The 18,633-nt window shown below is 46.7% G+C and overlaps 2 protein-coding genes across 2 annotated transcripts; both read left to right on the top strand.

Moving 5' to 3' along the window:
• Positions 1-1,489: 1,489 nt before the first annotated feature.
• RPL26L1 (ribosomal protein L26 like 1) lies at positions 1,490-5,812 on the top strand. The gene is made up of 4 exons (XM_058815313.1): positions 1,490-1,547; positions 2,349-2,521; positions 3,287-3,427; positions 5,641-5,812. Exons 2-4 carry the CDS (start codon positions 2,354-2,356, stop codon positions 5,767-5,769), a joined length of 438 nt encoding a protein of 145 aa, XP_058671296.1. The 5' UTR covers positions 1,490-1,547; positions 2,349-2,353; the 3' UTR covers positions 5,770-5,812.
• Positions 5,813-6,932: 1,120 nt separating this feature from the next.
• On the top strand, positions 6,933-16,826 carry ATP6V0E1 (ATPase H+ transporting V0 subunit e1). The gene is made up of 4 exons (XM_058815269.1): positions 6,933-7,087; positions 8,701-8,748; positions 13,647-13,773; positions 16,325-16,826. The coding sequence occupies exons 1-3, from the start codon at positions 6,984-6,986 to the stop codon at positions 13,738-13,740; spliced, it is 246 nt and encodes an 81-aa protein (XP_058671252.1). The 5' UTR covers positions 6,933-6,983; the 3' UTR covers positions 13,741-13,773; positions 16,325-16,826.
• Positions 16,827-18,633: the final 1,807 nt, after the last annotated feature.

The following is an 18,633-nucleotide window of genomic DNA, read 5'->3' as shown; positions in this document are numbered from 1 at the left end:
TCCACAAGTGATGGGTGCTGCTGGAAGCCCCTCACTCTGTAAATGACAAATAAAGGCTCTGGGGAAGGTGTTTGTCCAAATCCCAGCCTGCTGCAACTCAGTCCCAAACCTTTCCAGCCTGTCTTTATAAAAAACCCAGCCCAAACCCAACCAAGCCAATTAATTGGTTAATTTATACCAATTTTTTATTGAGAATAAATAAATCTATGTCCTGAAAATATGTAGGGCCTAGGGCCACATGTACCTGAAAGGGGAATGGTTTGTGCGGGTGAGCTGGGATGGAGGTGACAGTGACACAGGAGCAGGGGCTGAGGGACATGGGGTCAGTGTCACTGGTGTCCCCTGGGCTGAGGGACATGCGATCAGTGTCACTGGTGTCCCTTGGGTTATGGGACATGGGGTCAGTGTCACTGGTGTCCCCTGGGCTGAGGGACATGGGATCAGTGTCACTGGTGTCCCCTGGGCTGAGGGACACGGGATCAGTGTCACTGGTGTCCCTTGGGCTGAGGGACATGGGGTCGGTGTCACTGGTGTCCCTTGGGCTGAGGGACATGGGGTCGGTGTCACTGGTGTCCCCTGGGCTGAGGGACATGGGGTCGGTGTCACTGGTGTCCCTTGGGTTATGGGACACGGGATCAGTGTCACTGGTGTCCCTTGGGCTGAGGGACATGGGGTCGGTGTCACTGGTGTCCCCTGGGCTGAGGGACATGCGATCAGTGTCACTGGTGTCCCTTGGGCTGAGGGACATGGGGTCGGTGTCACTGGTGTCCCCTGGGCTGAGGGACATGGGGTCGGTGTCACTGGTGTCCCCTGGGCTGAGGGACATGCGATCAGTGTCACTGGTGTCCCCTGGGCTGAGGGACATGCGATCAGTGTCACTGGTGTCCCACCGTCATGTGCTCCGGGTCTATCCTGGCTCTGTCCCCGCTCTGTCCCGGCCCTATCCCGTGTCTATCCCAGCTGTATCCCGAGTATATCCCGGGTCTGTCCCGAGTCTCTCCCAGCTCTATCCCCACTCTATCCCGGCCCTATCCTGGTTCTATCCCCGCTCTGTCCCGTGTCTGTCCCGGCTCTATCCCGAGTCTATCCCGGCTCTATCCATCCCCGCTCTATCCCGGCTGTATCCTGTGTCTATCCCGAGTGAATCCCCGCTCTATCCCGTGCCTATCCCCGCTCTATTCCCGCTCTATCCAGTGTCTATCCGTGCTCTATCCTGGCTCTATCCCGTGTCTATCCCGGCTCGTTCCCCGCTGTATCCCGGCTCTATCCCAGCTCTGTTCCGGCCCTATCCCGTGCCTGTCTCAGCTCTATCCCGAGTCTATCCCCGCTCTATCCCGGCTCTATCCCCGCTCTATCCCGGCTCTATCCCCGCTCTATCCCGAGTCTATCCCGGCTCTATCCCCGCTCTATCCCGGCTCTGTCCCCGCTGCAGCGCTGCCCTCCGGCCGCCAGGGGGCGCGGCTCCGTCCCCGCGGCGGCGCAGGCGGAAGCGGCAGCGGAAGCGCCTCTGGTTCTCTTCCGGGCGGGCGGCGCGGCGGCGGCAGCGGGTGAGGCACCGGGAGCCGCCATCCGCGGCCATCGGGGCCATCCGCCGCCATCTCCGGCCGGCGGGGCCTCCGCGGGGCAGCGGCGGGGAGCGAGAAGGGGCTCGGGTGGCCGGGAGCCTGCCCGGGGCTGCGGGACGGGGAGAGCTCGGGCCCCGGGGGGAGCTCGGCCTCCTCAGGCTGCGCTTCCCTGGTGCATTACTGAGTTAGCACAGCCCAGCTCGCATGGGAAGTGCTAACGTGTACACTCAGAAATTGGGGAGTTGAGCAAAACCAGCCTTTAATTTAATTTATTCTCGATTTAATTTATCCTTTGCTATCCGGATCAGTGGTGCCCTGACAGGCAATCCTGTAGCGCAGCTGTTAAAGTTTAGGAAAAGCCGGAATTATCTTGGGTTTGCAGATGTGTTACCTGCACGCTGTGCTGAGGAGCGTTACTGGAGCTGCTGGAGCAGTGCGAGCCCAAAATACACATTTTTATAGATTGGTGTAAATCTATACCAGTCTATGAAAGATAAGCGGTGTGACTGCCGGGCAGGATCCAGGTGTCCCGGAACAGGGAGCTTTGGAAGAACGGTCTGATGTGCACGTGTGTCTGTCACAGGCTCACTATCACCCAGGGCACAGGCTTCAATTTACTCGAAATCCGGGATATCAGGGTTTGTTGATCCGTGGTGGGATTAAAAACAGTTGAAATTGCTTTTTTATGCCGTGGCAGCCTCTGTGGGTGTGCATGATGAAGTGTAGTATGTATACTGTGAGCATCTCTCTAACTGCTGGGGTTTTTTGGGTTTTTTTGTGCAGCCAAAATGAAGTTCAACCCCTTTGTGACCTCGGACCGCAGCAAGAACCGCAAACGGCACTTCAATGCCCCCTCCCACATCCGCAGGAAAATCATGTCCTCACCCCTGTCCAAGGAGCTGCGGCAGAAGTACAACGTGCGCTCCATGCCCATCCGCAAGGACGACGAGGTCCAGGTACGGCCCTGCCCCAGCTGAGCTTTGTCGGGGGGGTTTCAGAGCTGGGAAGGGGCTGGAGCAGCTGAGGGAGCTGGAAAGGGGCTCAGCCTGGAGAAAAGGAGGCTCAGGGGGGCCCCTGTGGCTCTGCACAGCTCCTGACAGGAGGGAACAGCCAGGTGGGCATCCAGGATGAGTGGGAACGGCCTCAGGCTGGGCCACGGTGTTTCCCAGGACGAGGGAAGAGATGAGAACCTTGACTCCACGTTTCAGAAGGTTCATTTATTATTTTATGATATATTAAAAGAAAATGATACAATAAAACTACAGTAAAGAATAGAAAATAGGATTTCATCAGAAGGCTAGCAAGGAAAGGAATGATAATAAAATATTGTGACTGACCAGAGTCTGAGACAGGTGGGCTGTGATTGGCCTTTAATTAGAAACAACCACATGAGACCAACCACAGATGCACCTGTTGCATTCCACAGCAGCAGATAACCATTGTTTACATTTTGCTTCTGTTAGCTTCTCAGGAGAAAAGATCCTAGCAAAAGGATTTTTCATAAAATATGTCTGTGACAACAGAGCTCTCCCATTAGGGTTTGCTGCAAAGAAAATGGGGGAGAAGCACAATCCCGATCCATTAAATGTTCTGTGTTAGTCATGCTGAAATTGTGGGGTCACTCATGAGTTTGTGGCTGGGATCCTGTGCAGCTGAGCTGCTTTGTGGGATGGGCTGGCTGTGCAGGGCTGCTCCTGGAGCTGTGTGTGTGCTGTGTGCAGGTGGTGAGGGGACACTACAAGGGCCAGCAGATCGGGAAGGTGGTGCAGGTGTACAGGAAGAAATACGTGATCTACATCGAGCGCGTGCAGCGCGAGAAGGCCAACGGCACCACCGTGCACGTGGGCATCCACCCCAGCAAGGTACGGGCACTGGGGCTGCTCTGGGGTGGCTGGGCCATGGTACCAGGTGGGGGAATACCAACGGCACCACCGTGCACGTGGGCATCCACCCCAGCAAGGTACAGGGCACCTGGGGCTGCTCTGGGGTGGCTGGGACCTGGTGCCAAGTGGGGGGATACCAATGGCACCACCGTGCACGTGGGCATCCACCCCAGCAAGGTACGGGCACTGGGGCTGCTCTGGGCTGGGGGGAATGCACCTGGAGGCTGCTCCATCTGTGCATCCCCAGCCTGTGTGTGGAAGTTGAATCGTTGTTTAGTTTTCATTTTGTTTTTTGGCTTTGCTTTCACCCCACTCCGATTCAGGGGAAAACTACAGCTAAAAAAAAAATTAAATGTTAGTTTTACTACTAATTCTCATGTGCAAACAACTCTCCTTGCTCTGCAGTGTGATTTTATTAAGGTTTATGCCGTGAGTATTTTAAATTTAACTATTTAAAAAAATTAACTCTGTCAATATAGTTCTAATAAATTTAACATCCTGCACATCCCACTCTTAGCATTAAAATAAGAATAAAATCTCAGTCTTTGTTCCAGAACATACAGAAAAGTATTTCTAGTAAGAATATATTAATATGGGCGTAGTTGTTACAAAATCTGTGGATGCAGAATGTTTGTTAGTATAAAAATAATCACTTTGTTTTGCTTCTCCTCTTGCACGATGGTCAATACCAGTGCAGGCTGGGATATAAACACAGGCTGGGGATGCACAGCTGGAGCCCCCCTGGAGGAGGATCTGGGGGTGCTGCGGCCAAGAGCTGGAGCTGCCCTGGCCCCCAGAACCCCCCGTGCCCTGGGCTGGTCCCCATGGGCAGCAGGAAAAAATCCTTCCCTGTGAGGGTGGGGATGCCCCTGGATCCCTGGCAGTGCCCAAGGCCAGGTTGGACAGGGCTTGGAGCAGCCAGGGACAGTGGGAGGTGTCCCTGCCATGGCAGGGGTGGCACTGGATGAGCTTTAAGGTCCCTTCCCACCCAAACCATTGTGGCGTTCTGTGAACAACAAATGGAGATGTTGCCTCAAGGGAATGTTAGGGTGTCATGAGGAGAGATGTGAGTTCAGACTATATTTGAGAGGCTTAAACAGATGCTCAGAATTGTGATTGTTCTTGCAGGCAACTTGAACTGAATAATTCTGAACCTGGCTTTAGCCTGAGGTATTTAGAGCTGGTGAAACCCAGGCAAAGCCTGTTTAGATCATAACAGGAAACATTTCAAACTAAACACAAGAACTTGCCAAAATCTGGTTTGAGGCAGATGAATTCAGTCTGCTTCAGCCTTGCCACGTGGGCACAAAGATGGAAGTGTTGGTGGAAAAAATCCAGTTGTAACAGGTTTTCTGTAAATGGTTGGTGTGTTCAGCAGAGGGAGGGCAGAATTATTCCAAAACATCACGACCTGTGTGCAGCAACAACATCTGAGTGACAAGGTGACATTGTGGTGGAGCCAGTGCTGAATGGCAGTGAGAGAAACAGAATTTTCTGCTGCTTCTTCACTCTGGGAAAATTTTCATTAATTGGGAACTAGACCTCAATAAAGCTTTGCATAAAGATTCTGGTTATTAATGCAGAGAGCAGAGCAATGTTTTATTAGACTTGCAGTGTGAACAGTTTGAACCTCTCCTGGGCAAGGAGGTGGGAATTACAATTGAGACCTAAATTACACAAGGAATTAAGGAGAAAATGTGCCTGTATGGCATTTCTAGGATTTGATTGCAGTTCTATTTTCCAGGTAGTGCTTTCAGTAACACCAACAATTTCTTTGTCAATTTGAGGAGGCAGGAGCAGGAACGGTTGGATAAATTCTTCCCTGGGAGGGTGATGAGGCAGAGGACTGTCACTGACTTGTAGTGTGAACAGAGGTGAGAATGACAATTGAGACCTAAATTACACAAGGAATAATGGAGAAAGTGTGCCTATATGGCATTTCTAGGATTTAGTTAGTTCTATTTCCCAGGTAGTGCTTTCAGTAACACCAACAATTTCTTTGCCAGTTTGAGGAGGCAGGAGCAGGAATGGTTGGATAAATTCTTCCCTGGGAGGGTGATGAGGCAAAAGGTGTCTGGAGAAGGAGGTGTCCAGGGCCAGCTTTGACTGCTGCCTTTGTGCTGGTGGGATCAGCTCTGGGCTGAGGTGGATTTGGGATGGGCAGGGAGGCTGAAGTGCTGTTCCCTCTGCAGGTGGTGATCACCAGGCTAAAGCTGGACAAGGACCGCAAGAAGATCCTGGAGCGCAAAGCCAAGTCCCGCCAGGTTGGCAAGGAGAAGGGCAAGTACAAGGAGGAGACAATCGAGAAGATGCAAGAATAGCTGCCTTCCTGATTGACACCATTAAAAAACTGCTAAAATTCAACCTATTGTGTGTCTTCTTTTAAAAATATTGATGTGTCCTGCTCAGCGTTTAAATATTCATACTTCTCTTTGACTTTGTAAAAAATATACTAAATTTAAAAGCTCTTGGTACCTTTTTTACTGTTAAGAAAAACAGTTTAGAAATCCTTCAACCAACCTGAAAGAGCAGTGCAATCCTGAAACATCCATCTCAACAGTCATTGTATTTCTGTCTCTTCATTAGATGCGCTCATGGTTTTTTTAATATTAACATGTTAATTTTGAGCACTGTATATGTAATTAATTTGGGTCATATATTAATGAGGACAAAGTGGTTTATGAGCAGTGCTGATGAGGCAGAGCTGACAGGTTTGGAAGGGATGGGGGCAAGCAATCTCAGCACTGCTGGTGGTGCTGTTTTGGATGAATTTTCTGTGAGAGATTTTTCCTGGCACTTTGTACCTCCATAATTGAGAGCTGCTTGTTGAAAACATCCCTGCAGTTCCGTGAATTGACTGGCTCAGTGAATGGCCCTCTAATTGCTGCTGCAGAGGGACAGAAATTCATCTGCCTGAACAACAATGGATGCTGGCAATCGAGGAAAATTGTTTTAGAATTCATTCATAGCCTGACGGCGAGGCTGTGTTGGGTGGACTGGGGGTGCGTTTCTTTCGTGAAGGCTCAGGGGTTTTGTACCTCCAGCTTGTGCTGCTCAATACGAAATTTCTTCACGTTGACTGGGTGTTTGAGGAATTCCGTGAGGTTTGTTCATTACCGGGACCTTTCCAGGTACAGAGCTGCTCTGTGGGATCGTGTCCCAATTCCCTGAGGAGCTCAGAGCCGGCAGGAGCTTCGTGTCCGCTTACCCGGCAGCGCGTTTGGGATGGGGATCCCAGGGCAGTCCCGATCCCACGGCAGCTCTGATCCCATCGCCACCCTTGTCCCATGACAGCCGCGATCCCGATCCCATCGCGACCCTTGTCCAATGACAGCCCCGATCCCATCGCGGATCCCAGGGCAGCCCCGATCCGGTGACAGCCCCGATCCCCTCTCACGTGCCCCGCGCGCTCCCGCGGCCATGGCTCCCTCACCGCGCGCTCCCGCCGGCCCCGCTGACGTGGCGTGCGCTGATTAGCGGGCGCCGGGCGCGGCCTGGCGGGAGGCCCCGCCCCCGCTCCCCTCAGAGCGCGGCCATGGCGTACGGCGGCCTGGCGGTGCCCATCATCGTCATGAGCGTGTTCTGGGGGGTGGTCGGCGGCGTCCTGCCCTGGCTCGTACCCAAGGGGCCGAACCGCGGGTGAGTGACCGGGGGGCGGCGGGCACCGGGCACCTTCCCTTCTGTGCCCCGCGGCTGTGGGGGGAGGCCCCGGCGGAGGCGTCCCCGGAGCCCTGAGGCGCCCCGAGGTTGCCGGGCCTGAGGCCGTCGCAGCCCCGCGGGCGCAGCGCTGGCGCAGCACGGACGGGCTCGGCCGCCCCTGGGGCTGCAGGGGGCCCTGGCAGGTTTGGGTTTCCCCTGAGGCCCTGGCCCTGGCACAGGGTGCCCAGAGGAGCTGGGGCTGCCCTGGATCCCTGGAATCCCAGATTGGACATTGGGGCTTGGAGCCACCTGGGATAATGAAAGGTGTCCCTGCCATGGCAGGGGGTGGAACGAGATGAGGTTTAAGGTGTTTTCCAACCCAAACCATTGTGTGAAAGCTCTGCAGGCAGAACGTCCTGTGTCAAGGTGCCTCATTGTCAGGCGATATTTGAGCAACAACTTCCTCTTTCTATCCTTACTTGACCTTTCCTAACTTACTCCAGCGTCCTCTGGTTCCACACTGGGTGAGACTGGAAGGGCTGCAGAGGAGGATTTCTGGGTGAAATGTGTGCTGGTGCCCTTGTAGCTGAGCACAGCAGCTGGGCCTCTAAGCTGATGTTTTTCCTGCAGTGGTTGTGGCTGCTCAGATTAAAAGGCAGACGAGTTTTTGTCTTTCTCTTTTCTCTAGGAGATAATGGCTTCTTAATCTCTCTTCCTCTCTCTGACACTCCCTCTACTCCACAGGTACCAGCTGTCTTTTCTCTCAGTTCTTTACCTAAACCCTCAATATTCCTCAGGCTCTGATATTTCTTGCCTCTCTTCCAAAGCTGATGTGTGTTTCATGCCTGGAAACCTGCCTGTCCTCAGAAATACCTTGGAGAAAAGGCTTCCAGGCATGGGAGTGTGGGAATTCTGTGCCTCACCAACAGAAGTTACTGACCTCCCATGAGGTTTTGTTACTCAGTTGGGGGAGGAAATACATAGATGGGAATGCCTTTTTATAATTTAAAAATAAAAAAAAATAAATAAAACACTTTGCTACCGAGTTCTATGAGCTGCAGAATATCTCATTTCCTCTCCTCCTGTTTCAAACCCATCTGTGTGTGTGTAGCTGCAGCTTTACCCTTTGCAATTTCAAGAGCTTGGTTCTTTCTTCTTTTCCCCTTTCCAGTGGTTTCTGACACAGCTGTGTTTCACCAAGAAAAGAAAATTTTACACTAGAGCTTTGAGGTTTTATTTTGTATTCAGTTTATAAACCCCTCATTCATCATATAAAATTAAAAGTGACAATCTGACACTAAAACTTTCTTTAAGTAGAATTCTGCAAATGAACAAAGTGTGCATCCAGACTAATGTTATGGACACTGCATCAGATTTTGCTGCTGCTCACAGTGATTTTGTTCCATCCAGCTGTGAAGTGTTTGGCAGAGCTGTGTCAGTCCTGCAGATCTGAGCTCTGCAGTTCACTCGGCTGGAGGAAGCCAGAACGTTCATGTTGAGTCATCTTTCATATGATCAAAGTTGAACTTGCCCTTGTTTGTGGGGTTTTCTCTGTGAATGTTGTGATCAATCACACCACCACAGCTGATCACGTTTCTCCTTCCTCTTGGCAGAGTTATCAACACCATGCTGGTGACCTGTGCTGTCTGCTGCTACCTGTTGTAAGTACAAACACTGCCCTGCCCACTCCTCTTGGAATCACAAGTTCCTTTTTTACAGCCTCAGAGCAGTTAGAAGCTTTTTGAATGTGTCACAGAGATCTGGACCCGTTCTTTGACACCTCTTGGAATTCTTTCAGTGTGCTGAAGAAATTTTCCCATTGGAAATGCTGAATTAGAAAACCTGAATTCCTCCTCTGACACATGGCTGTGAGCTGTCCTTGCATGGGCTTGCTGTTCCTCCTCTCCAGTTCCCTGCCTCATTTGTTCACAAGTACAATGACAGTTCTAAGATTTTCCTGATTCTTAGGCTTTTTTTGCCTTTTCCCTTTCCACTTTATATTTAATTCTAACTCAAACCCACTGAACAGCTTTTCTTTTAAATTCCTTGAATATATTCTCAAAATCTGGTGGAGTGGTGGGTGGGAAAGCTGCTGCATGGTGGGTTTTTAGTGAGACTTTGATATATTAAGACAATTTCTCTTTAAATGCACAGTGTATTTTGAGGCTGCCTCCTTTCTGTAGGAGATTTAGTAGCAATTACAAAGTGACTTGTTGAGAGCTCCTCATATAATGTTTTTAACCAGGATTTAAGCCAGCTGCAGCTGGAGACTGCAAGACAAAGCTTGCTTGTGTTTTTCTCTCCTTTTTAAAGACTGCGGAGACTGATCTTGTAAAAAACTGCTGTGCAGAAATAATTTTGAAAGAATTTGTTATGCAGAGTAAAGTGGTAAAAATCTGGCTTTATCTTAAGGGTTAACTTGTTATAAAAATTATTATTTGGAGTTCCATTTGAACCTGAGTGGTATTTGTACTTTCCTGAACTATTTATGCATTATTTATGCTATTCAAAGGAATTGAATATGAATATTTAGAGAAATGCATCTCAGTGTTCCATGTTCCAGGAGAGGCCTGTTGGGTTAACAACTTACACAGGTTTGGTTTAGGTTAATAGTGTGATACTCAGGGTTAGTATCACTTTATACTCTAGAAAATTTATTTCTATTCAGAGTATTTGATATGTGAACTCCTAAGAATTCACTCTTGCTTAACTGCAAAAGTCCAGCAAACTTGGCTCTGTTTTGTATGCACAGAAATTTTTAAATTTAAGTTTTGCTGAGTGAATATAGAAATTTGAGAATTTATGCAAGCAGCTTGAATTTGGGGTTGAAATTTGGGAATCTCAGTGCTGTGAATGGCTCCTTGCCCTGCACATGAAGTTTGTGGCAGCCCAGTCTCATAACAGGTCCCAAGTGTTTGGCTAAGAAAGGACAATTTTTTGGTGATTTTTACTGGGTTGCTTCATTTATGTTTCACTAAGTTGGGTGGATTTTAATTAGGAGAAGGGTTGAGCTTTCTTTTGATTTTATTTAAAGTTCTCACTTGGGTTTTTCTACAGAAATTATGTCCCACTCTTGTAAAACCCTTGAGGTTTGGTGTTTGTATTGTTTGAATTTCCCTTGAAGTAGAGGCTGTGGCATCTGCAGCATCCTCTAGATAATGATGTGAAATGTATTTGTTGTACAATTTCTTAACTTTGGGCTAAATTCTGTGAACTCTTCAAGTGTACAGTGGTGTGTGACTTGTAGGTTTAGTTGATTATTTTATCTAAACAGACCCATTATAAAGCCTACTGTTATTGACATGTTTTATAAACTGCTCCTGTGTGTCCAGGGGTTCTTTGCTAATTTTGTGGGCTCTAACTTCTTTTCTGAAACCCAAATTTCCTTTGGCTTTCTCCAGTTATACTTGGGGGGAAAAAAAGGCAGCAAAATCTTAGGATATTTTCAACCCTCCGTAGTTGGACCCAACCACAGAAATTGCATTTGTGGTGTCTGCTTGCCAGAATGCAACAAAAAGCAGATTTTTCTCATCGTGTTCCAAGACAGAACTTGCCTCATCACAGAGTCTTTCATTTTTTATTTGCTCATTTATTCTGTATAAAATTGTAGAAGAGCCCTCTTTGGAAAGGACCTCAAAAGATCTGGTGCAACCTTTTCTCTATGTTTTTTTCAAACATATGGAACTTTATTCTATTTGCATTCTTTTCCTTTTGGGGAGGAGGCACTGAAAGCATTTGAGACTCTAATTTTGGGTGGTTAAAGAAAGAGATTAATTTTTCATTCAGCCTTGAAAGAAGCCCAAAGAATTGTTCCTGAGATTTCATCATTAGATCTGTTAGGATTAAAATAATTTCTGCTGCCCCAGGTATTTGTGTCCTGAGCAGTGGCTGGTGCTGTTCTCTGTTCCTCTGTAGTTCAGTCTCTGCTAGATCTGCTTTTATACTCTTTGAGTCACCTTTCCAGTTCAAAGTAGGGAAAAACAATTTCCTGTCTTCATTAAACACCACTTGATTAATAAATTGGTTTTCACTGAAATTAATTAGCAGTCAATACATTTCAACTTAAAGCTGTTCCTTCTGTATTTAGATTTAGCAGTGATAATTTGAATAGCCATGTTAATTACATGGGATTCATTTGGTTGTTCTGTGGAAGATATTTGCATCTGATTTGTGTACAGATCCTGTACCCAGCAGCCTTTTGAAGAATAAACCATTCTCAGGGACCTCATAAAGTCTAAGGCAAAGTCCAAGGAGTTACTGCTGCAGAAATTAGAGGTTACACCATATTCTGAGGTACTAAATCTATTTTGCTGTGCACAAAGCAGTTCCTGAACAGTGTCATCATGTCCTAACAGAGGACAGGGTGCTTGGAAAATTGTATTATTTGCTCCTGATTCTAACAGGATTAAAATATGGATGCCCAAATTGACATTTAAACAGAGATAGCAGGACCTTAATTTGTAACACGAGCACAGACAGATGGCAGTTGTGGTGGGAAGACCTTTTAAAAAAATCTCTGCTACAACAGAAGGGACTTTAATTTCCTTGTCTGAGCTGGATAATTAACAGTAACTGTTCTAAGTGGGATCTGGTAGAATTTGAGGACCTGTGGGTGGCTCGAATGCCATACCTGCTTTTAGCAGCTCTGGAACGTTGCACCTTGGATACAGAGGTTTGTTTTACTCTGAATCCACTTTGCTGGATTGTTGTATAAAGCAGCATCACTGAACCAAAGCACGGGAAAAGCTTTTTCATGCCCTACCTTGAACGGCGGGCAGCTGCAGCCTGAGAGCTGCTTTAAATTGCTCACCCTGGCAGGCAGGGGGAGGAGAGCGCTGCTGCCCTAATGGCACCCGGCTGCCAGCCCGGGTATCCAGCACGGCCCCAACAAAGAAAGAAATGCCTTTTAAACCTCCACGCTGCTTTTCCCCAGGCCTGCTCCCACAGGCTGAGCTTCTCAATGTGCTCCCAGCTCGTTTAATTCACAGCCCTGCCGGGCCTGAGCTCGGGAGGTGAGGGGTTCGTGCAGGGGGTTCCTTCCTGCTCCGCGGTGACAAAAGGAATAATGTGCTTTACCAGGCTTTTGGTGTTCTACCCTCCTCCCACTTGTGTTACTTCAGGATGCTGGAGGCAGATGGCACAGTGCTCCTTGGATCCGTCTGGTGGATCTGAAAAATTAACCCTCACAAAGAAATCCCCCGATCATTTTAACAGCTAATTTGCTGTTCTCTTAAGTGGGTACAACACCATGGTCTCAAAATGCATTGTTGTCACTGCTTTGGACAGCAGAGTAGAAACGTGTCAGCCTGAAGGTTTTTGGCTGCTCTCAGTGGTGTCTTGCTGATGTTTTAATTCCTTTGTAGAGCCTGCTACGTGTTCCAAGGCTGTGTGACTGATGGGCTGCTGCAGGCTCAGCTCCTTGTTTTAGCTGCAGTTCTACCCCCTGCAAAACTGAAAGGGGCATTGCACAGCAATCTTGGTAAATTTGAGGAGGATTGATGTGTTTTCCTGAAGTCTGAGCCACATCTTTGCCTCTGTGGCTGTTGCAGGCAGCCGACCTGCACTTGGTTTGCTGGTCAGAGCATCAAGGTTTGTGTGGAATTTTCCATGACTGCCTAAGCACTCTGATACATTTGTGGCAGCTCCCATTACAAAGCTGCTCTGCTTTTTCTCCTCCTTACAAAGCATTCTAGAAATAGCAGACAGATGAGCCAGTGTGTTCACTAAATGTGTTTATATACTTAGTATTTAACATAGATTTAAATCGGTGGAAGCATCCATTGCTTTTTCTGATTCTTGTAATGTTTACAAAGCAAATATATCTTTTAAGAGTGGAATATTTATTTCTGTTTAGTTTTCCTGGATATTTTCCACAAACTACATTCCTCTTGTTCTCAGTTCTGGCCATGGCTTCTGCAGTGTTAGTTTGTGCTGTGCTCCAGTGACAAGGCTGTGTGCTGATCATCTGGGGTTTGTGTGATATTGGGGTTGTTTTTGTGGGGTTCTTTTTTTGTGTTCTTTTGTCCCCTTTTGCTTCAGGTCCATGTTTCTTGACCTCTGTGCCAGGTTTAAATTCACTTTTGTTAAACCTCTGAAAAATATACCACGTCTGCAAGGGCAGGTTGTTGTGCACTGAGAAGCAAATGAGAGAGAGGATGTTTCTCAGAGGTTGTTGTTTAAAGGATGCTTCAAAGGCACTGAAAAAAGGTCTTGTCTCTTTTATGTTTTCATCTTCTGAGCCCCCAAATACCTGAGTTTCATGTGTCTCAAAACACTTTTCTGTCAAAAGAGAGGTGTGAGGGCAATGCTAGCAGGTGGGTTTGTGTTGCTTTCAGTTGAGCAGGACAATCTATTTCAGCTGCAGAAAGATTTGGTGCCATAACTTCATTGCTGGTGGCTGGTCCTTGTGTTTGACCTTGAGTAGAATTTTTATTTGAACCTAGACCTTCCTAAAATAGCCTTTTCTTCTCTGATAGTCCTCGTGTTTGGACAACCTTCCATTGTCACAAGCTGTCCTGTGGCTGATTTGTCTCTGTTGGGTCGGGGGGTTCTCTTGCAGTTGGCTGATTGCAATTCTGGCTCAACTCAACCCTCTCTTTGGGCCTCAGTTAAGCAATGAAACAATCTGGTACCTCAGATACCACTGGCCTTGAGGATGTCTGTGCTGTGCTGCAGCTCCTTGACAGGTGAGTATGAGCAGATTTATTGATATATTTGCTGTGTTAAAGCTTCAGAGAGATGGAATGGTAATGTGAGCAGTGTGCTCAACCCAGTGTAGACCTTTGGTAGGAGGAATTTGTCTTTCTGTAGGCTGCAACAAAACATTTTGGATGTTAGTTCTTGATTGGATACATGAAAAGCTTGAACTGAATTATTGACAGTCAGTTTTCTTTCTATGCTGCTATGTAGTGCTGTGTTCAGGGGTTTGTAAGGAGAACAAAACATTACTTCTAAAAAAAGATATAATTGAACTGGGGTAACATAAGTGGATTTCCTAATCTTTACCGATTGTTAAAGCTCTCCTCAAGCCTGCTACCATTTCATCTAAGACCTGTCCTGATTTCCAAGGCAACACAGCATTGCCCTCATTCATCTGGGAAGTCGGAATGGGAGCTGCCATTAGAATGTTCTTTATCTCCTGAGCTCACAGCTTGATGGTTTATTTTGTTTTTAATGACAGCCTGTGTGCAGCTTTAATCCCAGCTGGGCCTGGTGCTTGCTATCAGGGCAGTGCTGCTGGAATGTGGTTCTTGCAGTTCCTGGGCTTTTTGACAGGGCCAGCACAAATAAAGTGTTGTACAAGAGTACCCTGATGCTGTTGGGCTTGTTCAGGAGGGCAGCATTTGGAATTGAAGGTTCAAATGAAGGAAATGTGGAAACAAGCAGCCATGATTATAGTTTTTAAGCTGGTAACTGAATAATTAAACACATTTTTTGTTTGTCCTTGTACAACACAGTCTCAGCTCAGTGCAGCAGGCAGTGACAGCTGATGTTACAGCTCTGTTAAATCCTTTCTGTGAGGTGTCCTGCACATTTGCTCCCCAGTTTCAGAGAAGGTTTCCTGTGAACTGGGCTGTTGGCAGACTGGCCTGTGTGTGTGTCTGCAGCTCCTTTTAAGCACCAGGCAGAAGCTGAAGGTAGACTTGGCCCTGCTTCAACGCCAGGCCTGTAATTAGCCAAGTCAGTCAAGCAGAATTTCCTAGGAGCATTTTCACTGCTTGGGTGCTAACATATAATTAGTTAGCTAAAACAGAGAACAGTGTGTTTTGGTAATGGGCACAAAGATCCCTGAATCCCATAGGATGATTCAGTTGCCTGGGATCTGAAATTGGAGTTATCTGGACAGAAAAATTGGGTTTCATGGTCTGTGTTGAAACCAGCAAGGACAGGCAGGAGGTGAGACACAACCTCTGGATTCCTGCTAACAGAACCAGGCCCTTCCCCTCCATTCCAGTGAAGGATTTTCCAGAGAACTGGAATTAAATTTGTACCAAGGAAGAGAGGGGACCTGTGTGTTTGAAGCTGACTGCAGTTTCTGAGGAACTGTCATTTTAAAACTTATTAATGGAGTATTTCAGCCCTGCACAGCACATGCTGTTTTGTTACATGAAGGGGTTTGCTTTAACCTTTCATCTGATTTTATTGACTTGATTTTGGAATAAAATTAAGATTGTTGCCTCTGAAAAGGAAAGGTTTAGAAAAGTAAAAGCATTTAATAATCCTAAAATATCTGTTCTTTGTTGTTTGAAATGTGCTGTCCCAGGTCACAGCACTGCAGTGTTGTTTGAGTGCTGTGGCAGGGCTGAGGTGCTCCATGTCCTGTCCTTGCTCCCCTGGAGTTTGTGCCTAGACAGGAGCTGGGAGTGAGATTCCATCTGATAAGAGCTGGGATATCTCTCTGACACCGCATGGATTCCCATCAGTGTAGCAACCAGTTATTTCTGGATTTTAAGCTGTGCTTTTCCAGCATTCAGGAGAGATGTACTATACTTGTTTCTGCCTCCTGTTCCTTTCAGTTGAGGTTTGGGTGGATTAGTATGGAAAATGCAAAGAAAATGAAGTGCTAACTCCCAAAGTGGAAAAGATCCTTAAAAATAAAGATGATTAAAGCAAACCCATTTTACTTAACTGAGCAGCCTGAAAATGCTCCAGTGAGCTCCTCGTGTTCTGCTGAGGAACTCTGCATGTGCTGGCTCAATTGATCTGTGCCAAATCCCACAAGTTTGCTCTGTGTTTTCAGGCAGCCTCCCTCCCATCCAAGGGATGATTTTCTGGCAATTCACTTGATACATCCCCAAGTTAATGGCTTGGATGGCAGCGTGCAGGAGCACACAGAGCTCTGTAGCCATGGTAAATCCAGGCTGTGCACTCTCCCAAACTGTGATCCAACAGTGCCTTTTCTCCTTAGCTTGGTGAATTCACAGCCTGTGTTCTCAGAGCAGGAACTGCCTTTGTGCAAGTGGAGAAGGGCTCTCATCCAGCTCGCTGGGTGCTGTTACAGCAATGAAAACATTGGAGGGAAAGAGTTGTTCTACCAGCTTATAATATAACTAAAACTGCTTGCAGTAACTTCAGAAATGAAACTGCCAAGCAAACATCCCCACAGATGAATTATCTCCAGTTCTTGACCATTGCCCAGTGCATTTGTGGAGTGGAAATAGCTGTGCTTAGCAGCCAGGCCTACAATTAGCAAGCTGTCTCCATGAAGGAATAATGAAGGTGCCTCTTGCTTTGCAGGTGCAGAAGAGATGAAACCTGCAGTGACCCAAAGGTGCCCTTTCTGTAGCTGTTGGATGCGAAGCCTGCAGTAATGCCTTAACCTTTCTAACGTTCTTCAAGTGGCTTCTTCAAAGTCTTGTGGTTTTTCTACTATTCCATTTAACAGAGTGCCTAATGCAATTTATACTCCTCTTTGGTACTGTCAGTTTTTGACTGTTAACTCCGGATGTGATGAAAATTTCTATTTTTTACGGGTCATGGAATCACATTTCCTGTTCACTTTATCTGTAATAACTCTTTATATTTGCAGGTCTTAGCTTGTCTGTCATTGTGCTGTTCACCCCTGTTCTGTTTGCACTGGACAAAAATGTGTGCAATAAACTGTGTGAGGAGAGGACAAGCAGTGGTACCATGTGCTGATGGTGATTTTTATTTTTTCCAAATTAATTGTATTCTTGAGAAATCGGGCCTTAAATTTCTCATGCCTGGAAATAAAACTAATCCTCTGCTTGATACAAAACGTTCTGGTGCCATGTTTAACTGTCGTCTGTGGGTTTAATTGGATACTTGGAGTTGAGCTGAGGATGTTTACATGATGTGGATAAATTGTAATGAAGTTAAATAGCAGGAATAGATGGGGAATTGTTGCCTGTATTGAGACCTCTGGGGTAGATCTATAATAGGATTAAACTTGCAATTTAAAATTGCTGAAAAGTGCAGGAATAAGTGAATGCTTGGCTTGAGAGCCTCTTTTCCAGGAACTTCCCATTGTCTGAGGGGGACTCAGAGTAGCAAAGGTAACGTGGTTAATTTGATGAAGCCTTCACTGTGATTTTGACAGGAGGCTGATTTAATCCCTGGCACATTTGGAGGATATTATAGGAGCAAATGGACTGAATTGAACAGCAAACATTCCAGTTGTTTTGTACTGACCTGACCCTTGCATGTGGATTGCAGAGCTGGGAAAGCCCATGGCAATGTGGGCAAGGGGTTCCTGAGGCTCCTCAGTGTCAGCTGAGTCCGTGGGACTGGGATGGATCTGCTCAGTTGGTTCTGAGGAGCAGCTTCCAAGGGTATAAATGCTGCTCCCTGGATGCCTCCTTACCTCATGTGCAGATAAATTACAGTTATTCCCTTTATTGTTGTGCACAAGGACATAATGGAATGGTTAATATTTCATTTGCTTTTCCCTCTTGGATAGCACCATTAACTGTTCAGTGGGACAGCGCTCATTACTACACAGGAAATTCCAAGATCCTGACATGTAACTTGCACTGATCCAAAACTGGACAGTGTGAATTGCAAAAGAAGGAAGAACGTGCCCATTATTACAAATAAACATAACAGCTGTTGGGACTGCAATAGTGGATTTTTTTTTTGCCATGTCACCTTCAAAGAGCTGTATTTCATCATGCAAGATGTTGTACCCTGTCATGTTACACAGTCTGTACCAAAAATTACAAGGAAAATTGAAACCAAATGATCATATAAAAACTTAAAAGTTGTTGTTTGATTTTTGAAGTGTGTGGAGAATAAAATATGTTGACATTGTATGAGAGGAGGGAGAGAAATACTCCAAGATATCGTTGACAGTTTTGAGATTTTGAAATATGTTGATCTGCTTGTCATATTTAGCCTGAAGAGAAATATCCCAAGAGAAACACTCCATGACAAACAGTGCTGTTTATTGTGTTACCACTGTCTTTAACAAACTTTCTATTTTAGGTTCTAAGCTATCACTTGCTCTAGAAGAGAGAAGAGTTCCCATGGGTGTCTCACTGGTGCTGAATTGAATGGGAAGAGCTATTCTAAGCCAGGACAAAGAAGCCATAGAGCAATTTTCACCTAGATGCTTCCCAGAAAGACATTTCCCTTTTCCAGAGTGGTTAACGTTTCCTCTGAAGCAGATGCCAGGTGAAGGCAAACAAGAAATTGTTCTGCAGACTTTATAGAAGTTTACTTTTCCTCTAGTGGAAATCATGGAAGCATTTTACTCCTGTGCAGGGCTGAGTTATCAGAGGTGGGTGGCTGCTCCCTTGTTTCCAGAATTAAATGTCATGGACTCTTCCGGGGCAAAAATAGAATAAATGGGGCAAAATACAAAAACTTCTTTAAAGACATTCTTTACAAATAGCAAGATAAGAACGGGTGACTCTATTTTTTATTATGTTTATTACGAATAATTTCTCCAGTTGTGTCTGAAGCAATCCAGGCAAGCCACCTGTCAGTGTGAAAGGTGGTTGTGCATGTAGCTGAAGACAGTGGGACAAGTGACAGAGCTGCAGGTAGGACACGGACGGATGAACGAGGGGGGCAAGTGTGAGAGC

The sequence above is a fragment of the Ammospiza caudacuta genome, chromosome 16, assembly GCF_027887145.1.
Source record: "Ammospiza caudacuta isolate bAmmCau1 chromosome 16, bAmmCau1.pri, whole genome shotgun sequence".
In the NCBI taxonomy this organism is placed as follows: Eukaryota; Metazoa; Chordata; class Aves; order Passeriformes; family Passerellidae; genus Ammospiza; species Ammospiza caudacuta.
The sequence above is the reverse complement of the archived record's forward strand: the minus strand, read 5'-3'. Positions and strand labels throughout refer to the sequence as shown.

Excerpts from the sequence above, each read along its gene's own strand:
- RPL26L1 (XM_058815313.1), top strand. The coding sequence starts at position 2,354 with ATGAAGTTCAACCCCTTTGTGACCTCGGACCGCAGCAAGAACCGCAAA. Across the intron at positions 2,522-3,286 it reads GCAAGGACGACGAGGTCCAG|GTGGTGAGGGGACACTACAA; the intron begins GTACGGCCCTGC and ends TGCTGTGTGCAG. Across the intron at positions 3,428-5,640 it reads TGGGCATCCACCCCAGCAAG|GTGGTGATCACCAGGCTAAA; the intron begins GTACGGGCACTG and ends TTCCCTCTGCAG.
- ATP6V0E1 (XM_058815269.1), top strand. The coding sequence starts at position 6,984 with ATGGCGTACGGCGGCCTGGCGGTGCCCATCATCGTCATGAGCGTGTTC. Across the intron at positions 7,088-8,700 it reads CCCAAGGGGCCGAACCGCGG|AGTTATCAACACCATGCTGG; the intron begins GTGAGTGACCGG and ends TCCTCTTGGCAG. Across the intron at positions 8,749-13,646 it reads GCTGTCTGCTGCTACCTGTT|TTGGCTGATTGCAATTCTGG; the intron begins GTAAGTACAAAC and ends GTTCTCTTGCAG.